This window comes from Cricetulus griseus, unplaced genomic scaffold (genome assembly GCF_003668045.3).
Source record: "Cricetulus griseus strain 17A/GY unplaced genomic scaffold, alternate assembly CriGri-PICRH-1.0 unplaced_scaffold_11, whole genome shotgun sequence".
NCBI lineage: Eukaryota > Metazoa > Chordata > Mammalia > Rodentia > Cricetidae > Cricetulus > Cricetulus griseus.
The window spans coordinates 268,398-287,840 of record NW_023276820.1 but is presented as its reverse complement, the minus strand read 5'-3'; the positions used below and the strand labels follow the sequence as shown (position 1 = coordinate 287,840).

The following is a 19,443-nucleotide window of genomic DNA, read 5'->3' as shown; positions in this document are numbered from 1 at the left end:
TAATTCCTCTGTGTACCTAGCATATTCTTCATCCCCCAAATCTTAGCAATTCATATTTTTGGTGGCATCAAATATATCAGATCCATTCTGTAATTCTGAAACCAAACTGAAAGAAGAAATATTTTTTATGTCAGGTCAGAACATACTGAAAACAATGCCTCCAGATGCACTGGAATTTGAATTTACCTAAGAGATAATCCATCATGTAAATGTTAAAACTTACTTGTTACATATATATCATTACTTTTTGTTAATGTCTGTTTTCCCTGCATGTAAATATGAGCACTGTGAGAAATCAGTGCTTTCAGAGGCCAATAGATGATGACGAATGCCCGTGAAACTGGAATTGCAGGCAGATGCAAGGCACCCTATGGGTTCTGGGGAACAAAATGGGATCCCCTGCAGCACCAGCACATTTTTCCTCAGCACTGAGCGTCCTCTCTATTCACCACAAAAGAAAACTTTTTACTGCACAAGGCATACAATAGGATACCAAAAACATGAGCAGAAATCTAGTGAGGAACACAAACTACAAAGAAGGGTGTAGTATGCTGCAGATCTCCCATCATGGTTTTATAAGCACAGACTGAGATGACTGTGTTTCTGTAACACTTTCCTTGTACAAGTCTTTGCACTGTTCACTGTGACTCTAAGCAAATTTTGATTTAAAGAGTCCCATGCCCTTGTGATTCTTACTTTAGTCCATTACACTGGAAATAATGGTATTGTCTAGATCCTACAGGTTTAAGAAGGTGAAAAACTGAGCTCATGGCAGTGACTCATAAATTGTCATGGCTGTTTTACACTTACAACAGCCATATTTAAATCACAAAATTGTGCTTTCCATTATTCACTTACCACTTTATAGAATTTTAGAAAGTGAATGTTTTCATTTGAGAATACAAGATGTCCATGGATCTAACCAGTGTGATCACACTCTACCTTCTGTGCAGAATCTACAACCAGTGTGATCACACTCTACCTTAGTGCAGAATCCTACAATTGTAAAGGCAAAGGTCCATGTCCATTATCAGATTTTTCTTAGTGACCACACTGATGAAGCATGAAAGTAGTTTCAGGCTGAAGTTGATGCTGGTACTGTTCTTCTGTTTAACATTGCTCTTACTTCCCTACAACAGATGCAGTAGGATCCCAAATACTTGGCAAGCAAGTGGAAAAATTCCTCTTGTTCATTGTCATTCAAGGAGTCTCCAACACCACAACAGCTCTTCCAATGAACCATCTTGTTTAATTTAATTTCCTTCCACACATATGTGTCAGGGTAGGTGAACTGGCATGAATTTCCTAGAATGTTCCTGGCCTCTCAGCAAGGTAATGATGCAGGGTAGGTGGAACTTTTCCAGAGATACTGGGTTATCATTTGTCTCCTGTTGAACACTGACTATCTTAAAAAGTGTTGTAGCTGATCCCTGCAATCCAGAAAATTGGACCAACCCCTTAACAAGCCAAGTGTAGACCAATCTTGAAGGCAGGGTCAAAAGGAATTGATACTGCCACACCTGAGGTAGGTGGCTAGATTCACTCAGAATAACCTGCTACCACTCAAACCCAGATTCAGTCCTTGAGTTGGTCCAACCCAACATCTACGGCATCTAGAACCTCATGCTTGAGCTTCTGAAGGGACTTGTCCTCTGCAACAATACTTAGAGTATCTCCAAAACTTGTGGGCCTGCCACAGAATACCCCAGAGGAACTCCAATGAGGATCCAGCGATGATGGTTTACCAGAAACCAGAGGCTTTAACCAGACCAGGGGCTCAAGACAATGAACATTTGCTTAAAATATCTTCTCATAGAGGATCTTTTTAATCCTCTCATGGGTCCAATTCTAGTTTTCTGGGCTTGCCACACACTAACTCCCATATTAAAATTTAAAAGCTAAGAAACAACAACGACACAAGTTTTACTGTGAGCCTTCTCAGCTTGTATTTCCTCACAGAATAGAATACTTTCAATTTTCTGATATATCCATTCTCTAGGGTGTTTCTCCAGTGCACAAATAAGGGAAACTGCTATTATCTGGTACTTCCCAAGGACACCAGTTTGTTTTAAATTCTTCATATTCCAACATAATTACACAAGCAGACTGTCATTACATGGCCGAATGATGAGTGGAGCAATTGCACCCTTCCTGAGGCTTCTTGGTTCAGCCTGGTACTAATTCACAGATGCTTCTCCCTACATTTTCAGTGGAATCTCACCCTTCTTAAGAGGGTTTAAACATATTCTCCTGAGGAAATAGAATAGAATATTGTGTCTTGAGAGTCTTCTCCCAGTGCACTGATGGACTGTCTAATCCAGGGCCATATTCATCTCCCATTTACAAGTTAGAATTCTGATTGGTGACACAATGTCCCAAACATAGTTTCAACAGAGATAGTGAACATTCCTACATTAGATATCATTCTTCAGATGGTGACATTAACCTTACGATTTCAGCTGACATATTTCTGTGGGCTATCATCCCATTGAATATCCAAAGTGCTTTAGCAGCTGTAACCTAAGTATGTACATATCTGTGTTTCTGTCTGTGTAATGTGGCCTGCATAAAAGATAGATCTTAACATAAGATACATGCTGTTACTTAAACCATCATTTGAATGCATTTTATGCCTTTTATACAATTTTCATATGTAACTGTAGAAATATCATGAATAATATTAAAAGTTTTTCATATATCAGATTAAAATGTAAATGTGATATACAATAAGAATTGGTAATTTTTTAGTTTGGTACAAATCACTGAAATTTTCTTCATATACAGCATGGTTAGAAACTGCTAGTTTATTATCGCGGCCTTGGACTTTGCTTCCTGGTATTGCCTCTTGTACCAATTGCTTCCAACAGGCCAAATAAAATATCCCACAATTTGACACACTCTATGATCTGATGAAGGCATATCAGCCATTTACATAGTCATGATAAGGCCTTTAGCCTTCTTAATGTCCATTTCATTGTAAGTTATAATTGAAACTATCATAAACTTGGAGAAATTTTTGTTATGTAGTCTAGACTGGTTTAGCGATTTTGCCTCTCTGTAGACTTTGGGTTATTAACATTTTCATTCATTTTGACCAGAGAAATATCTTTGTCCATTATTTAAAGAGAATCATGCCCAATAAAAGAATGTATTTCTGGACTCTGATCATCAAAATAATTTTCTTATCACTAACTACAGTAGGAATTCTTGGAAATATCTCCGTGTTTCACTACTATCTGGTCTGCTATGGAGACTGCAAATTAAAGACTGTAGATTTGATTCATGTGCACCTGATGGCATCCAACACCCTGATCATTCTCTCTAAAGGAGTGCCCAACACGATGGTAGATTTTGGTTTGAAACACTTTTTAAATGATATTCAATGCAGATTACTTTTGTACATTGAAAGAGTTGGCCGCAGTGTGTCCATTGGCTCCACCTGCCTCTTGAGTGTCTTCCAGGCTGTCACCATCAGTCAGAAGGAATCCTGTTGTAAGGATCAAAAATTCAAAGAAGCTAAGTACATTGGCTGCTCCATTTCCCTTCTCTGGGTCTTGTACATATTGATACATTTCATTTTCTTTTTGAATTCACTTATCAAAAGGTCTAGTAACAATGTGACAGGAAAACAAGATTTTGGACACTGCTCTATTGCAGGACGGGATGGAATCAATGAATCACTCTATGCAGCATTGGTGGTGTGCCCTGAAATCTGCTTTTCATTGCTCATGGTCTGGTCTAGTGGCTCTATGATTGTCATTCTGTACAGACACAAGCAGAGGGTTCAGCACATCCATAGCACCCGTGGTTCCAGCAGAACCTCCCCTGAGTCCAGAGCCACCCAGAACATCCTGGCACTGGTGTCTACCTTTCTGGCTTTTTATACTGTCTCTGCTATCTTACAAGGCTGTGTGGCTCTTTTGTCTAATCCTAGTTGGTGGCTGGTGAACATCAATCGCATCACTTCAATGTGTTTTCCTTGTTTTGGACCCTTTATTCTTATTAATCATTACTCCATGGTTTCAAGACTCAGTTTGGTCTGGATGAGGAATATAAACTCACTTATTCTTAAATAAATGGTATAGTTTCTGTGGTATCCACTTGTTTAGTCACCCATCTCCCTCACAAAGTCAGAACAGAATGTGAAGTAGGTAGTGCCCTGTCCTTTTACTATTAATGCAAATGTTACGTCTCAGAGTTTTGTAAGCTGGTTGAGTTAGCTGTCCACATTAGCCTTTCCCAATGTATGAGGAAGATTTCACTCTTCAACTTTCAGCATCAAGGGTTCCCTTTGTCCAGCAGATGTACAAAAGAGTTAGCAAAAATGTTCTCAATCAAGATAAACTTTTCTGGCTTTCATTTGTCCAGGGCATGCTGAGTGTTGCTTACTTCACAGAAATCTAACTGGTCATAAAATCCATCTGCAAAGAAAACTAATACAGTGGCTGGCCAGGAAGTTGTGCTTCAGGAGTCCTCTGTTTATTTACAACTGTTCTAGTCTTCAGCAGTACCAGAAAATTTCTTCAATCTTAACTTCCTACATACCCCACTTTCAGCTGCTATAGAGGCAATCATATTAGCTTGCTCTAAGCTGGTACCAGCAGTCTTCAACATCTCCAAACAGAGCACATCGCGAGAACACTTATTGAAAAACTATTACCCATATCTTTTACCTCATGCAGAAATTGAGTGCAAATAAATGGTGGTTTCAATGTCATCTATATTTTTCTTTGCCAATATTTCTGAGAAATTTTGAATCTATGTTCATCATGGAGATTAGAATGTAAATTACTGTTTTTAATTTTGTGTTGTTATCTGGTTTGGCAGCAGTGTAATGTGGATTTCATTAATAATGTTTGGAACATATTTGGCATATACATTATGGAAATCAGTTTTCAGGGTCCTCAAAACAATAAATAGAGCTTATATATTTCCTAACTTTTACACTCAAGGGAATATATTCAGAAACCTCCATTTATTTCCATAGATATTTCTGCCCATCCATGTTTATTGCTACTCTAGTTACATACAAATTGAGCCCACATTTATATCCATGAATATAGAAATCTATAATCGAATTTGTGCTTACATATGAAATTGTATACTATTAAAATATTGTTAGACATGAAATCACAAAATTGTAGAATAATTGATGGTCTTATAATGAATAAGATTAAACCAGGTATTACAAACTCAGAAAACAAATCACATGTTCTCTTCGTGTATGGTGTGAACCTACATATGTGTGTAGGTGAGTGTAACTTTACTATCAGGTTTCCAAATGAGACAAGAAAAAATAATGGTAGGTAATAGTAGGCAAATTAATTCATGATCTATGGAAGAAGATATCAAGATAATTATTGTTTCTATTTTTAACTCATCCATTTTTTCGACCTGTGGTAGATAAGGGCACGAAATGTAATAGGTAGAAACATTATGAAAACATGAAGAATGCTCCATGGCGTCATCTTAGCTCTCTGAAGTATATAGAACTAAATTGAAATAAACTGAATTTGGAGCTGGCCAAGTTTTCTTTTCTTTCTCCATTTTTTAGTTCAATTAGAAACAAAATTATTTTATATGTCAATCCCAGTTCCCTCTCCCTCCCTCCTCCCATGGAACCCACTAAATCCCTACCCATCCCATACACTTTCTGCTCACTAGGGAGGGTGAGGCCTTCTATAAGGAGGTTCTTCAGAGTCTGTCACATCATTTTGCATAGTGCCTAAGCCTGCCCCCTTGTATCTAGTCTCGGGGATATCCCTCTCTGTGCAATGGGCTCCCAAAGTCCATTCCTGTGCAATGGATAAGTACTGAGCTACTACAAGATGCCCCATAGATTTCTGAGGCTTCCTCATTGACACCCACATTCATGGTGCCTGGATCAATCCCATGCTGGTTTCCCAGCTATTAGTCTGGGGACCAAGAACTCCCCCCTTTTCATTCCCCTTTTTCAAGTCAGCATTTTCTTTGGATTTAACCAGCCTGTTCTTGACCCCTTTGCTCATCACTTCTTGTCTACAACTGGATTCCAGTTCAGTTCATTATTTAGGTGTGGGTGTCTGCTTCTACTTCCATCAGCTGCTGGATGAAGGCTCTCGGATGATATAAGTCAGTCATGAATCTCATTATCAGGGGAGGGCATTTAAGGTTGCCTCTCTTCTGTTGCTTAGATTGTTAGTTGGTGGCATCCTTGTAGATCTCTAGACATTTCCCTAGCACCTGATTTCTCTTTAAACCTATAGTGTCTCCCTCTATCATGGTATCTCTTATCTTGCTCTTTCTCTATTCTTCATCCAACTCAACCTTCCTGCTCCCTCATGTCTTCCTCACCCCTGCTCTTCTCCCCTTCTCATTCTCCTGGATCCATCATCCCTCCCACATGGTTCAATTTGCTCAGGATGTCTTTTCCCTTTCCCCTTGTCAGGGGATCATGTATGTCTCTCTTAGGGTTCTCCTTGTTTCCTAGCTTCCTAGCCAGCTGTGGTGGTTTATCCAGTAAAATTTGCTGAAGGAAGCAGAGGCAAATAAGAAATATATATGTATTTCTTCTCTTATTTATGTATGGTGTTCATATGGGTTGTAAAAATGTAATGTATCATTAAATGGATTGTAGTTACCTATAATAGTCAAAACTTATAGTTGGGTTAGTTAGGTTTCCTAGATATACAGAGATATATTTGAGATGTATAGTTGTCAAACCTTTCAAAGACCGTCAGAATATGGCACTTAAAATGTTTTAGGGTTTTTCACGACAGACACAACTGCGCTTGGCAACACCAATTACTTCTGAGAAGAAGTGGGCATGGAAGAAACTCGTTATGAATTTTGCCTTCAACATGGCAAGATGAGCCATTTGGGCAAGAAACTGATCTTGCCTGGATTGTTTGACAGTGTGCTGTATAAACTGAACTTCAGGACCCACAGAAAAGTGACTGCAGAACTTGATGGGACAGTCCTGAACAGTTCCTGCTTCATGGGAGCATCTGCCACACAATCTGCAGTACAGAGAAAAATCACAGACAATCTGCCGCCAATACAGGCAGACAGTTTTCAATTTCCTGATTCCTTGAAAGTCTGTAAAACACAAATGGCCTCTGCCTGAAGATGGATGCACTAGCATTAGAGAGGAACTTCCGGTGACTTTCCAGGCAGTGAGATGTCTCTGTCAGTTTTGAGTTTATTCATTATTATTCTGAGGCCTTTGATGGAGTTGCAGATTATGTACAGAGTTAGACTGATCCTCACTAAATGAATAATACATAAAATAAAACTGCAAAATAAAATGAAACCTGAAACTATTAAAGAGTAATAGAGGGTATATACTCTAAGATTTAGATTAGAGTAGAACATTCCGGAAAGAACACATAACCAGGAATTATGCTATATATCAACAGATGACACTCCATGAAAGTAGTTTCTGCTCAGACAGCATTCTACCAGTAGAGTGCTCAGAGAGCCCCCTGAAATTTGAGAACAACTTTCTCAGCTTTACTTCAGATAAAGAGCTGATAGTCAGTATTTACTAAGCATTCTAGAAACTAAATAAAAAGGAAAGATATTTGCCAAATATAAAGGAGTTAATGAAATGAATTTTTTAAACAAGAAATACAAAAGCCAACAAATTTTTATTTTATTTTATATTTATTTGATTTTTTGAGACAAGGTGTCTCTGTGTAGCTTTGGAGCCGATTCTGACACTCACTCTGGAGACCAGGCTGGCCTGGAACTCACATAGATCTGCCAGCCTCTGTCTGACAAGTGCTGGAGTTAAAGGCATGTGCCACCAATCCCTGGCACCAATAAACATTTAAAATGTACTTTACATGATCCTTGTCATGAAAATGAAAATATTCAATAAAATACTGGATAGTTGAAACCAAGCACACATCAAAAATATCACTTGCCCCGACAAAGCTGGTTTAACCCCAGAGATGCCAGGTTGGTTCAATGTATGGAAAATGGTCAATATAATCTACTATATAAACAAAATGAAAGAAAAATAACCACACGATTATCTTGTTAGATGCTGCAGAAGCCTTAAACATAATCCAATACACCTTCATAATAAAGGTCTCAGACAGATCTGGGATGGAGGGATCAGACCTAAACATAATAAAGCCAATATATAGAGCCAACAACCAACATGAAACTAAATGGAGAAAAACTCATATTGATTCCAATAAAATCAGGAACAGGTCTAGGCTGTCCACTCTCGGCTTATCTATTCCACACAGTACTCAGAGTTCTAGCTGGAGCAATAAGACAACAGTAGGAGGAGGGCCTGGTCCTGGCCGAACATATGTTGGCCAGACTATGTTGACTCCACATGGGAGCCCTTAGCAATGAGGGGGAGTGGACTGGGCTGGGCTGGGGGACAGGTGACAGGGGTGGGATGAGGAAAGTGGTGTTAAGAGGAGGGTTGAGATGGAGAACTCTGATTGGAATGTAAACTGAAATCAAAAAATAAAAATAAAAAACAGAAAATTAAAATTTAGGTGATTTTATGAACACATATCATAAGGAGTGGGTCAGTAAGAAAGGAAATGAGAGCAGATAATCAATTCTTGACTTGATTAAAACATATATGCATGTATAAAACACTCAGATATTTTAAGTAATAAATGTTAAAAAAATTCTATAATTCAGAATGTTGGTTTGTGCCGGGCATTGGTGGCACATGCCTTTAATCCCAGCACTCGGGAAGCAGAGGCAGGCTGATCTCTGTGAGTTCGAGGCCAGACTGGTCTCCAGAACAAGTGCCAGAATAGGCTCCAAATCTACAAAGAGAAACACTGTCTCGAAAAATAAAAAAAGAATGTTGGTTTGTGTTGGAAGAAGTCAGTGAAGTGTGGAATCCAAAAGGGCAGAGGGACTTCTCTCACTTTCAGAGGAATCTGACCTCTAAGATTCTATCACCTTCCACAGGAGACCCAGTCACCATTCAGGGATCATGAAAACTCAACGCCTCTCCCTATCACCTTATGCCAATGGATACAAGGAACTCTAAAATATCTTTGCTAATTAACAACTAAAAACTTTATTTATTGTCTAGCCTCTCACACCTGGTGCTGTCCTTGTCACTGAAGGTGAAATGAAAATTGCAGTTCGGGAGGGAGGTGAGGTCACAGAGTCACAGACCTCTACATCACCCTTGTTCTAACTCTCCCACACTGAGGCTTATTAATGACTCTGGATCTGCACCTTGAACCCACCAACCTGCGGAGACAAGAAGCCAGGTGAGTACTGTGTATTTCAGTCTGGGAGGTAAAATTGGAAAAAGAGAGGCCTGAGCAACTGTCTTGTATGGGTTCTTGTGTAGAAACAAATCAATGGACTAGACAAAATGCACAAGAATAAATGGCACAGCTAAGAGATGAGCTAGACAGATCCAAGTTTTCCTACCTTGTATTCATTTTATTTCTTAGTATAATATATGTTTTCCATGGATTGTGAGTGTGAGTAAGACAAGGATAATTCAGCCCAAATCACTATCAGTTTAAGGTTTTTATTAATAAGTCAATGTGATAATTCACAATACCTTTCATATTGTGTAGACTATATCTTCATTAATAATTATTTTGAGCTTATTTCACCATGGTTTCATGTCATAGAAAACAGTAGACTGAAAATATAAGTCACACACATCCCAGAGAAGAGCAGGCTGTGACTGTGATTGTGGAGTATAGAAGCAGTACCTGAATATCTAGTGAATGGCATTTATTGATATTGGAAGGCAGAGCCTTGTTCATGGTCCACCAGGGTTCTATCCCTTGGCTAAATATGCTTTAACACTTAGCATGATCAATACTAACACTGGGCGGCATTTAATGCTCACAGCGGACAAGTTTTGAGATTTTACATTCTTCTCATTGCATTATATCATTTTACATGCCTATTTCTGTTTGAATTCATTATACATTTCATTCCCATGTGGTTCTTAATGTAAGAATTAGCAAATATGACAGATGTGTTTTAAAAATCCTTTAATCACAGAACTTTCCTGGAAAAGAAGGCATATCTCGGTAAACTTGAATTCAACATGGTCTATATAGTGAGTATTTTGACAGTCAGAGCTAGATACTGGTGTCCAGTTTTGTGAAACCATAATATCAGGAGACAAAGGCAGTCAGGTCTCTGTGAGTTTGAGTGCAGCCTGGTCTCCAGAGTGACTGTCAGGAAAGGCTCCATAGCTACACGGAAAAATCCTGTCTCAAAAAACAAAAAAAAAAAAGAAAAATAGTAAAGAAGAGTGCATAAATGCTGAATTTTAAAAGAAATATTTTAGCAACTTAGTATACATCACAAGGTATTGGCTATTAATCACATATTAGTGTTTCCTTTTATAAGTTGAACAGATTTAATGGTGTTAGTAATTCCTCTGTGTACCTAGCATATTCTTCATCCCCGAAATGTTAGCAATTCATATTTTTGGTGGCATTATATATATATATATATATATACATACATACATATATATTATATATTATATATATATATATCAGATCCATTCTGTAATTCTGAAACCAAACTGAAAGAAGAAATATTTTTTATGTCAGGTCAGACCATACTGAAAACAATGCATCCAGATGCACTGGTATTTTGATTTACCTAAGAGATAATCCATCATGTAAATGTTAAAACTTACTTGTTTCATATATTTCTTTACTTTGTGTTAATGTCTGTTTTCCCTGCATGTAAATATGAGCACCGTGAGAATTCAGTGCTTTCAGAGGCCAATAGATGATGACGAAAGCCCCTGAAACTGGAATTGCAGGCAGATATAAGGCACCCTATGGGTTCTGGGGACCAAAATGGGATCCTCTGCAACACCAGCACATTTTTCCTCATAACTGAGCGTCCTCTCTATTCACCACAAAAGAAAACTTTTTACTGCACAAGGCATACAATAGATTACCAAAAACATGAGCAGAAATCAAGTGAGGAACACAAACTACAAAGAAGGGTGTAGTATGCTGCAGATCTCCCATCATGGTTTTATAAGCACAGCCTGAGGTGACCGTGTTTCTGTAACACTTTCCTTGTACAATTCTTTGCACTGTTCACTGAGACTCTAACCAAATTTTGCTTTAAAGAGTCCCATGCCCTTGTATTCTTGCTTTAGTCCATTACACTGAAAATACTGGTATTGACTAGACCCTACAGTTTTAAGAAGGTGAAAACCTGAGCTCATGGCAGTGACTCATAAATTTTCATGGCTGTTTTACACTTACACCAGCGATATTTAAATCACAAAATTGTGCTTTCCATTATTCACTTACCACTTTATAGAATTTTAGGAAATGAATATTTTCATGTGAGAATGCAAGATGTCCATGGATCCTAGCAGTGTGATCACACTCTACCTTCTGTGCAGAATCCTGTAACCAGTGTGATCACACTCTACCTTCTGTGCAGAATCCTATAACCAGTGTGATCACACTCTACCTTCTGTGCAGAATCCTGTAACCAGTGTGATCACACTCTACCTTCTGTGCAGAATCCTATAACCAGTGTGATCACACTCTAACTTCTGTGCAGAATCCTGTAACCAGTGTGATCACACTCTACCTTCTGTGCAGAATCCTACAATTCTAATAACAAAGGTCCATGTGCAATATCAGATTTTTCTTAGTGACCTCACTGATGAAGCATGAAAGTAGTTTCAGGCTGTAGTTGATGCTGCTACCTGTTTCCTTTGTTTCACATTGCTCTTACTTCCCTACAACGGATGCAGTAGGATCCCAAATATTTGGCAAGGGAGTAGAATAAATTCCTCTTCTTCATTGTCATTCAAGGAGTCTCCAACACCACAACAGCTCTTACAATGAACCATCTTGTCATTAATTTAATTTCCTTCTACACATAAGTGTCAGGGTAGGTGAACTGGCATGAATTTCCTAGAATGTTCCTGGCCTCTCAACAAGGTAATGATCCTAGGTAGGTGGAACTTTTAACACTTTCCAGAGACAGTGAGTTTTCATTTGTCTCCTGTTGAACACTGACAATCTTAAAAAGTGTTGTAGCTGATCGCTGCACTCCAGAAAGATGGACCAACCCCTTAACAAGCCACGTATAAACCAATCTTGAAGGCAGGGACAAGGGGAGTTGATACTGCCGCACCTGAGGTAGGTGGCTAGATTCACTCAGAATAACCTGCTACCACTCAAACCCAGATTCAGTCCTGGAGTTGGTCCAACCCAACATCTACGGCATCTAGAACCTCATGCTTGAGCTTCTGAAGGGACTTGTCCTCTGCAACAATACTTAGAGTATCTCCAAGACTTGTGGGCCTGCCACAGAATACCACAGCGGAATTCCAGTGAGGATCCAGCGATGATGGTTTACCAGAAACCAGAGGCTTTAACCAGACCAGTGGCTCAAGACAATGAATATTTGCTTAAAATATCTTCTCATAGGGGATCGTTTTAATCCTCTTATGGGTCCCATTCTAGTTTTCTGGGCTTGCCACACACTAACTCCCACATTAAAATTTAAAAGCTAAGAAACAACAATGACACAAGGTTTACTGTGATCCTTCTCAGTTTGTATTTCCTCACATAATAGAATACTTTCAATTTTCTGATATATCCATTCTCCAGGGTGTTTCTCCAGTGCAAAAATAAGGGAAACTGCTATTATCTGGTACTTCTCAAGTTCATCAGTTTGTTTTTAATTCTTCATATTCCAGCATAATTATGCAAGCTGACTGTCTTTACATGGCCGAATAGTGAGTGGAGCAATCGCACCCTTCCTGAGGCTTCTTGGTTCAGCCTGGTACTAATTCACAGATGCTTCTCCCTACATTTTCAGTGGAATCTCACCATTCTTAAGAGGGTTTAAACATATTCTCCTGAGGAAATAGAATAGAATATTCTGTCTTGAGAGTCTTCTCCGAGTGACTGATGGGCTGTCTAATCCAGGGCCACTTTCTTCTCCCATTTACAAGTTAGAATTCTGATTGGTGACACAATGTCCCAAACATAGTTTCAACAGAGATCGTGAACATTCCTGCATTAGATATCATTCTTCAGATGGTGACATTAACCTTACGATTTCAGCTGACATATTTCTGTGGGCTATCTTCCCATTGAATGTCCACAGTGCTCTAACAGTTGTAACCTAAGTATGTACATATCTGTGTTTCTGTCTGTAATGTGACTTGCATAAAAGATAGATCTTAACATAAGATACATGCTGTTACTTAAACCATCATTTGAAGGCATTTTATGCCTTTTATAAAATTTTCATATGTAACTGTAGAAATACCATGAACAGTATTATAAGTTTTTCATTTATCAGATATTAATGTAAATGAGATATACAATAAGAATTGGTAATTCTTTAGTTTGGTACAAATCATTGAAATTTTCTTCATATACAGCATGGTTAGAAAATGCTGGTTTATTACCACAGTCTTGGACTATGCTTCCTGGTATTGCCTCTAGTACTAATTGCCTCTAACAGGCCAAATAAAATATCCCACAAGTTGACACACTCTATGATCTGATGAAGGCAAATCAGCCATTCACATAGTCATGATCAGGCCTTTAGCCTTCTTAATGTCCATTTCATTGTAAGTTATAATTGATAATATCATAAACTTGGAGAATTTTTTGTTATGTAGTCTAGTCTGGTTTGGCGATTTTGCCTCTCTTTAGATTTTGGGTTATTGACATTTTCATTCATTTTGACCAGAGAAATGTCTTTGCCCCTTATCAAAGAGAATCATGCCTAATAACAGAATGTATTTCTGGACTCTAATCATCAAAATAATTTTCTTATCACTAACTACAATAGGAATTCTTGGAAATTTCTCTGTGTTTCACTACTATCTGGTCTGTTATGGACACTGCAAATTAAAGACTGTAGATTTGATTCACGTGCACCTGATGGCAGCCAACACCCTGATCATTCTCTCTAGAGGAGTGCCCAACACGATGGCAGCTTTTGGTTTGAAGCAGTTTTTAAATGATATTCAATGCAGATTACTTTTGTACATTGAAAGAATTGGCCGCAGTGTGTCCATTGGCTCCACCTGCCTCTTGAGTGTCTTCCAGGCTGTCACCATCAGTCAGAAGGAATACTGTTGTAAGGATCAAAAAGTCAAAGCTGCTAAGTACATTGGCTGCTCCATTTCCCTTCTCTGGGTCTTGTACATATTGATACATTTCATTTTCTTTGTGAATCCACTCTTCAAAAGGTATAGTAATAATGTGACAGGAAAACAAGATTTTGGACACTGCTCAATTGCAGGTCGGGACGGAATCAGTGACTCACTCTATGCAGCATTGGTGGTGTGCCCTGAAATCTGCTTGTCTTTGCTCATGGCCAGGTCTAGCGGCTCTATGATTGTCATTCTGTACAGACACAAGCAGAGGGTTCAGCACATCCGTAGCACCCATGGTTCCAGCAGGACCTCCCCTGAGTCCAAAGCCACCCAAAACATTATGGCGCTGGTGTCTACCTTTCTGGCTTTTTATACTGTCTCTACTATCTTACAAGGCTGTGTGGCTCTTTTGTATAAGCCTAGTTGGTGGCTGGTGAACATCAATCGTGTCACTTCTCTGTGTTTTCCTTGTTTTGGACCCTTTATTCTTATTAATCATTACTCCATGGTTTCGAGACTCAGTTTGGTCTGGATGAGGAATATAAACTCACTTATTCTTAAATAAATGGTAGAGTTTCTGTGCTATCCACTTGTCTAGTCACCCATCTCCCTCACAAAGTCAGAACAGAATGTGAAGTAGGTAGTGCCCTGTCCTTTTACTAGTAATGCAAATGTTACATCTCAGAGTTTTGTAAGCTGGTTGACTTAGCTGTCCACATTAGCCTTTCCCAATGTATGAGGAAGATTTCACTCTCCAACTTTCAGCATCAAGGGTTCCCTTTGTCCAAATGATGTACAAAGAGTTAGCAAAAATGTTCTCCATCAAGCTACCCTTCTTCTCGCTTTCATTTGTCCAAGGCATGCTGAGTGTTGCTTACTTCACAGAAATCATATTGGTCATAAAATCCATCTGCAAAGAAAACTAATTCAGTGGCTGGCCTGGAAGTTGTGCTTCAGGAGTCCCCTGTCTATTTCCAACTGTTCTAGTCTTCAGCAGTACCAGAAAATTTCTTCAGTCTTAACTTCCTACATACCCCACTTTCAGATGCTATAGAGACAATCATATCAGCTTGCTCTGAAGCTGGTACCAGCAGTCTTCACCATCTCCAAACAGAGCACCTCCCGAGACCACGTATTGAAAAACTATTATCCATACCTTTTACCTCATGCAGAAATTGAGTGCAAATAAATGGTGGTTTCAATGTCATCTTTATTTTTCTTTGCCAATATTTCTGAGAAATTTTGAGTATTTGTTCATCATGGAAATTAGAATGTAAATTACTGTTTTTAATTTTGTGTTGTTATCTGTTTGGGAGCAGTGTAATGTGGACTTCATTAATAAAGTTTGGAACATATTTGGCATATACATTATGGAAATCAGTTTTAAGAGTCCTCAAAACAATAAATAGAGCTGATATATTTCCTAACTTTTACACACAAGGGAATATATCCAGAAACCTCCATTTATTTCCATAGATATTTCTGCCCATCCATGTTTATTGCTGCCCTAGTTACATGCAAATTGAGCCCACATTTATATCCATGAATATAGAAATCTATAATTGAATGTGCTTACATATGAAATGGTATACTATTAAAATATTGTTAGACATTAAATCACAAAATTGTAGAAAAATTGATGGTCTTATAATGAATAAGATTAATCCAGGTATTACAAACTCAGAAAACAAATCACATGTTCTCTTCCTATAAGTTGTGACTCTCCATATGTGTATAGGTGAGTGCAACTTTACTATCAGGTTTCCAAACGAGACAAGGAAAATTAATGTTAGGTAATAGTAGGCAAATTAATTCATGAGTTATGGAAGGATATATCAAAAAAATTATTTTTTCTATTTTCAACTCAGCCATTATTTTCATGCTGTGGTGAATAAGGGCATGAAAATGTAATTGGTAGAAACATTATGAAAACATGAAGAATGCTCCATGGCTGCATCTTAGCTCTCTTAAGTATATAGATCTAAATTGAAATAAACTGAATTTGGAGCTGCCCAAGTTTTCTTTTCTTTTCTCCATTTTTTAGTTCAATTAGAACAAAATTATTTTACATGTCAATCCCAGTTCCCTCTCCCTCCCGTCTCCCATGCAACCCCCTAAATCCCTACACATCCCATACAATTTCTGCTCTCTAGGGAGGGTGAGGCCTTCTATAAGGAGGTTTTTCATAGTCTGTCATATCCTTTTGCATAGCATCTAAGCCCTTCCCCATGTGGCTGCTCTCAGGGGTATCACTCTCTGTGGAATGGGCTCCCAAAGTCCATTAATGTGCAATGGATAAGTACTGAGCTACTACAAGAGCCCCCATAGATTTCTGAGGCCTCCTCACTGACACCCATATTCCTGGGGCCTGGATCAATCCCATGCTGGTTTCCCAGCTATCTGTCTGGGGACCAAGAACTCCCCCTTTTTCAAGTCAACATTTTCTTTGGATTTAACCAGCCTTTCTTGAATCCTTTGCTCATCACTTCTTGTCTACAACTGGATTCCAGTTCAGTTCAGTGTTTAGCTGTGGGTGTCTGCTTCTACTTCCATCAGCTGCTGGATGATGGCTCTAGGATGGGATATAAGTCAGTCATCAATCTCATTATCAGGGGAGGGCATTTAAGGTAGCCTCTCCTCTGTTGCTTAGATTGTTAGTTGGTGTCATCCTTGGAGCACTCCAGACATTTCCTTAGTGCTTGATTTCTCTTTAAACTTTAGTTTCTCCCTCTATCACGGTATCTCTTAACTTGCTCTCCTCTATTCTTCCCCTAACTCAACCTTCCTGCTCCTTCATGTCTTCCTCACCCCTGCTCTTCTCCCCTTCTCATTCTCCTGGATCCATCATCCTTCCCACATGGTTCCAATTTGCTCAGGATGTCTTGTCCCTTTCCCCTTCCCAGGGGACCATGTGTGTCTCTCTTAGGGTTCTCCTTGTTTCCTAGCTTCCTAGCCAGCTGTGGTGTTTTACCCAGTAAAATTTGCTGAGTACAGCAAAGGCAAATGAGAAATATATATATTTCTTCTCTTATTTAGGTATGGTTTTCATATGGCTTTTAAAAATGTAATGTATCATTAAATAGATTGTAGTCACCTATAATAGTCAAATATTCCAGTTGGGTTAGTTAGGTTTCCTAGATATACAGAGATATATTTGAGATGCATAGTTTTCAAACCTTTCAAAGACCTTCAGAATATGGCACTTAAAATGTTTTAGGGTTTTTCACAACAGACACAACTACGCCTGGCAACACCAATTACTTCTGAGAGGAAGGTGGGCATGGAAGAAACTCGTTATGAATTTTGCCTTCAACTTGGCAAGATGAACCATTTGGGCAAGAAACTGCTCTTTCCTGGATTGTTTGACAGTGTGCTATATAAACTGGACTTGCAGGAGCCACAGGAAAGTGACTGCAGAACTTGATAGGACAGTCCTGAAAAGTTCTTGCTTATGGGAGTGTCTGCCAGACAATCTGCAGGACAGAGAAAAATCACAGACATTCTGCCAACACAGGCAGACAGTTTTCAATTTTTGCTTCCCTGAAAGTCTGTAAAACACAGTGTGGTCTTTGGCTGAAGATGGATGCACTAGCATTAGAGAGGAACTTCCGGTGACTGTCCAGGCAGTGAGATGTCTCTGTCAGTTTTGAGTTTATTCATTATTATTCTGAGGCCGTTGATGGAGTTGAAGATTACACACATAGTTAGACTGATCCACACTAAATAAATTATACATAAAACAAAGCTGTAAAATAAAATGAAAGTGAAACAATTAAAGAGTAATAGAGGGTATATACTCTAAGAATTAGATTAGAGTAGAATATTCCGGAAAGAACACAAAACAGGAATTATGCCATATATCAACAGATGACACTCCATGAAATTACAAAGTTCCTGCTCAACACTGCACTCTACCAGTGGAGTGCTCAGAGAGCCCCCTGAAATTTGAGAACAACTTTCTCAGCTTTACTTCAGATAAAGAGCTGATAGTCAGTATTTACTAAGCATTGTAGAAACTAAATAACAAGGAAAGAAATTTGCCAAATATAAGGGAGTTAATGAAATGATTTTTTTAAACAAGAAACACAAATGGCCAACAAACTTTTATTTTATTTTATATTTATTTGATTTTTCGAGACAAGGTGTCTCTGTGTTTCTTTGGAGCCGACTCTGACACTCGCTCTGGAGACCAGGCTGGCCTGGAACTCACATAGAGCTGCCAGCCTCTGCCTGACAAGTGCTGGGGTTAAAGACATGTGCCACCAATACCTGGCACCAATAAACATTTAAAATGTACTTTACACGATCCTTGTCACGAAAATGAAAATATTTAATAAAATACTGGAAAGTTGAAACCAAGCACACATCAAAAATATCACTCGCCCTGACCAAGTTGGTTAAACCCAGAGATGCCAGGTTGGGTCAATGTATGGAAAATGGTCAATATAATCTACTATATAAACAAAATGAAAGAAAAATAACCACGCGATTATCTTGTTAGATGCTGTAGAAGCCTTCAACATAATCCAATACACCTTCATAATAAAGGTCTCAGACAGATCTGGGATGGAGGGATCAAACCTAAACATAATAATGCCAATATACAGAGCCAACAACCAACACTAAACTAAATGGAGAAAAACTCATATTGATTCCAGTAAAATCAGGAACAGGTCTAGGCTGTCCACTCTCGGCTTATCTATTCCATACAGTACTCAGAGTTCTAGCTGGAGCAATAAGACAACAATAGGGGGAGGGCCTGGTCCTGACCCAACAATTGTTCCAGACTAGGATGTCTCCACATGGGAGCCCTTAGCAATGAGGGGGAGAGGACTGGGGCTGGGCTGGGGCAGGTGACAGGGGTGGGAAGAGGCAGGTAGTGTTGGGAGCAGTGGTGAAAGGAAGAACTGTGGTTAGAATGTAAAATGAAATCAAGAAATTAAAATTAAAAAAGAAAATTAAAATTTAAGTGATTTTATGAACACATGTCATGTGGATTGGGTCAATAAAAAGGAAATGAGAGCAGATAATCAATTCTAGAATTGATTGAAATACATATGCACATATAAAACACTCAGATATTTTAAGTAATAAAGGTGAAAATAAACTTCTAAATGTGAAGTATGTTGGTTTGTGTTGGAAGAAGTAATTGAAGTGTGGAATCCAAAGGGGCAGAGGGAATTTTCTCACTATCACACGAATCTATGAAAGATTCTAGCACCTTCCACAGGAGACCCAGTCATCATTCAGGGATCATGAAAACTCAATGCCTCTCCCTATCACCTTATGCCACTGGGTAAATACACAAGGAACTCTAAAATATCTTTGCTAAT

At 38.7% G+C, this 19,443-nt stretch overlaps 2 protein-coding genes across 2 annotated transcripts; both read left to right on the top strand.

The window, feature by feature from the left end:
* The first annotated feature begins 3,131 nt into the window (after positions 1-3,131).
* Positions 3,132-4,076, top strand: LOC100752586 (vomeronasal type-1 receptor 4-like). The gene has a single exon (XM_027434264.1). It carries the CDS (start codon positions 3,132-3,134, stop codon positions 4,074-4,076), a length of 945 nt encoding a protein of 314 aa, XP_027290065.1.
* A 9,654-nt stretch (positions 4,077-13,730) lies between these two features.
* LOC113838703 (vomeronasal type-1 receptor 4-like) lies at positions 13,731-14,675 on the top strand. Its single transcript, XM_027434265.1, has one exon. It carries the CDS (start codon positions 13,731-13,733, stop codon positions 14,673-14,675), a length of 945 nt encoding a protein of 314 aa, XP_027290066.1.
* The last annotated feature ends 4,768 nt before the right edge of the window (positions 14,676-19,443 follow it).

Excerpts from the sequence above, each read along its gene's own strand:
- LOC100752586 (XM_027434264.1), top strand. The coding sequence starts at position 3,132 with ATGCCCAATAAAAGAATGTATTTCTGGACTCTGATCATCAAAATAATT.
- LOC113838703 (XM_027434265.1), top strand. The coding sequence starts at position 13,731 with ATGCCTAATAACAGAATGTATTTCTGGACTCTAATCATCAAAATAATT.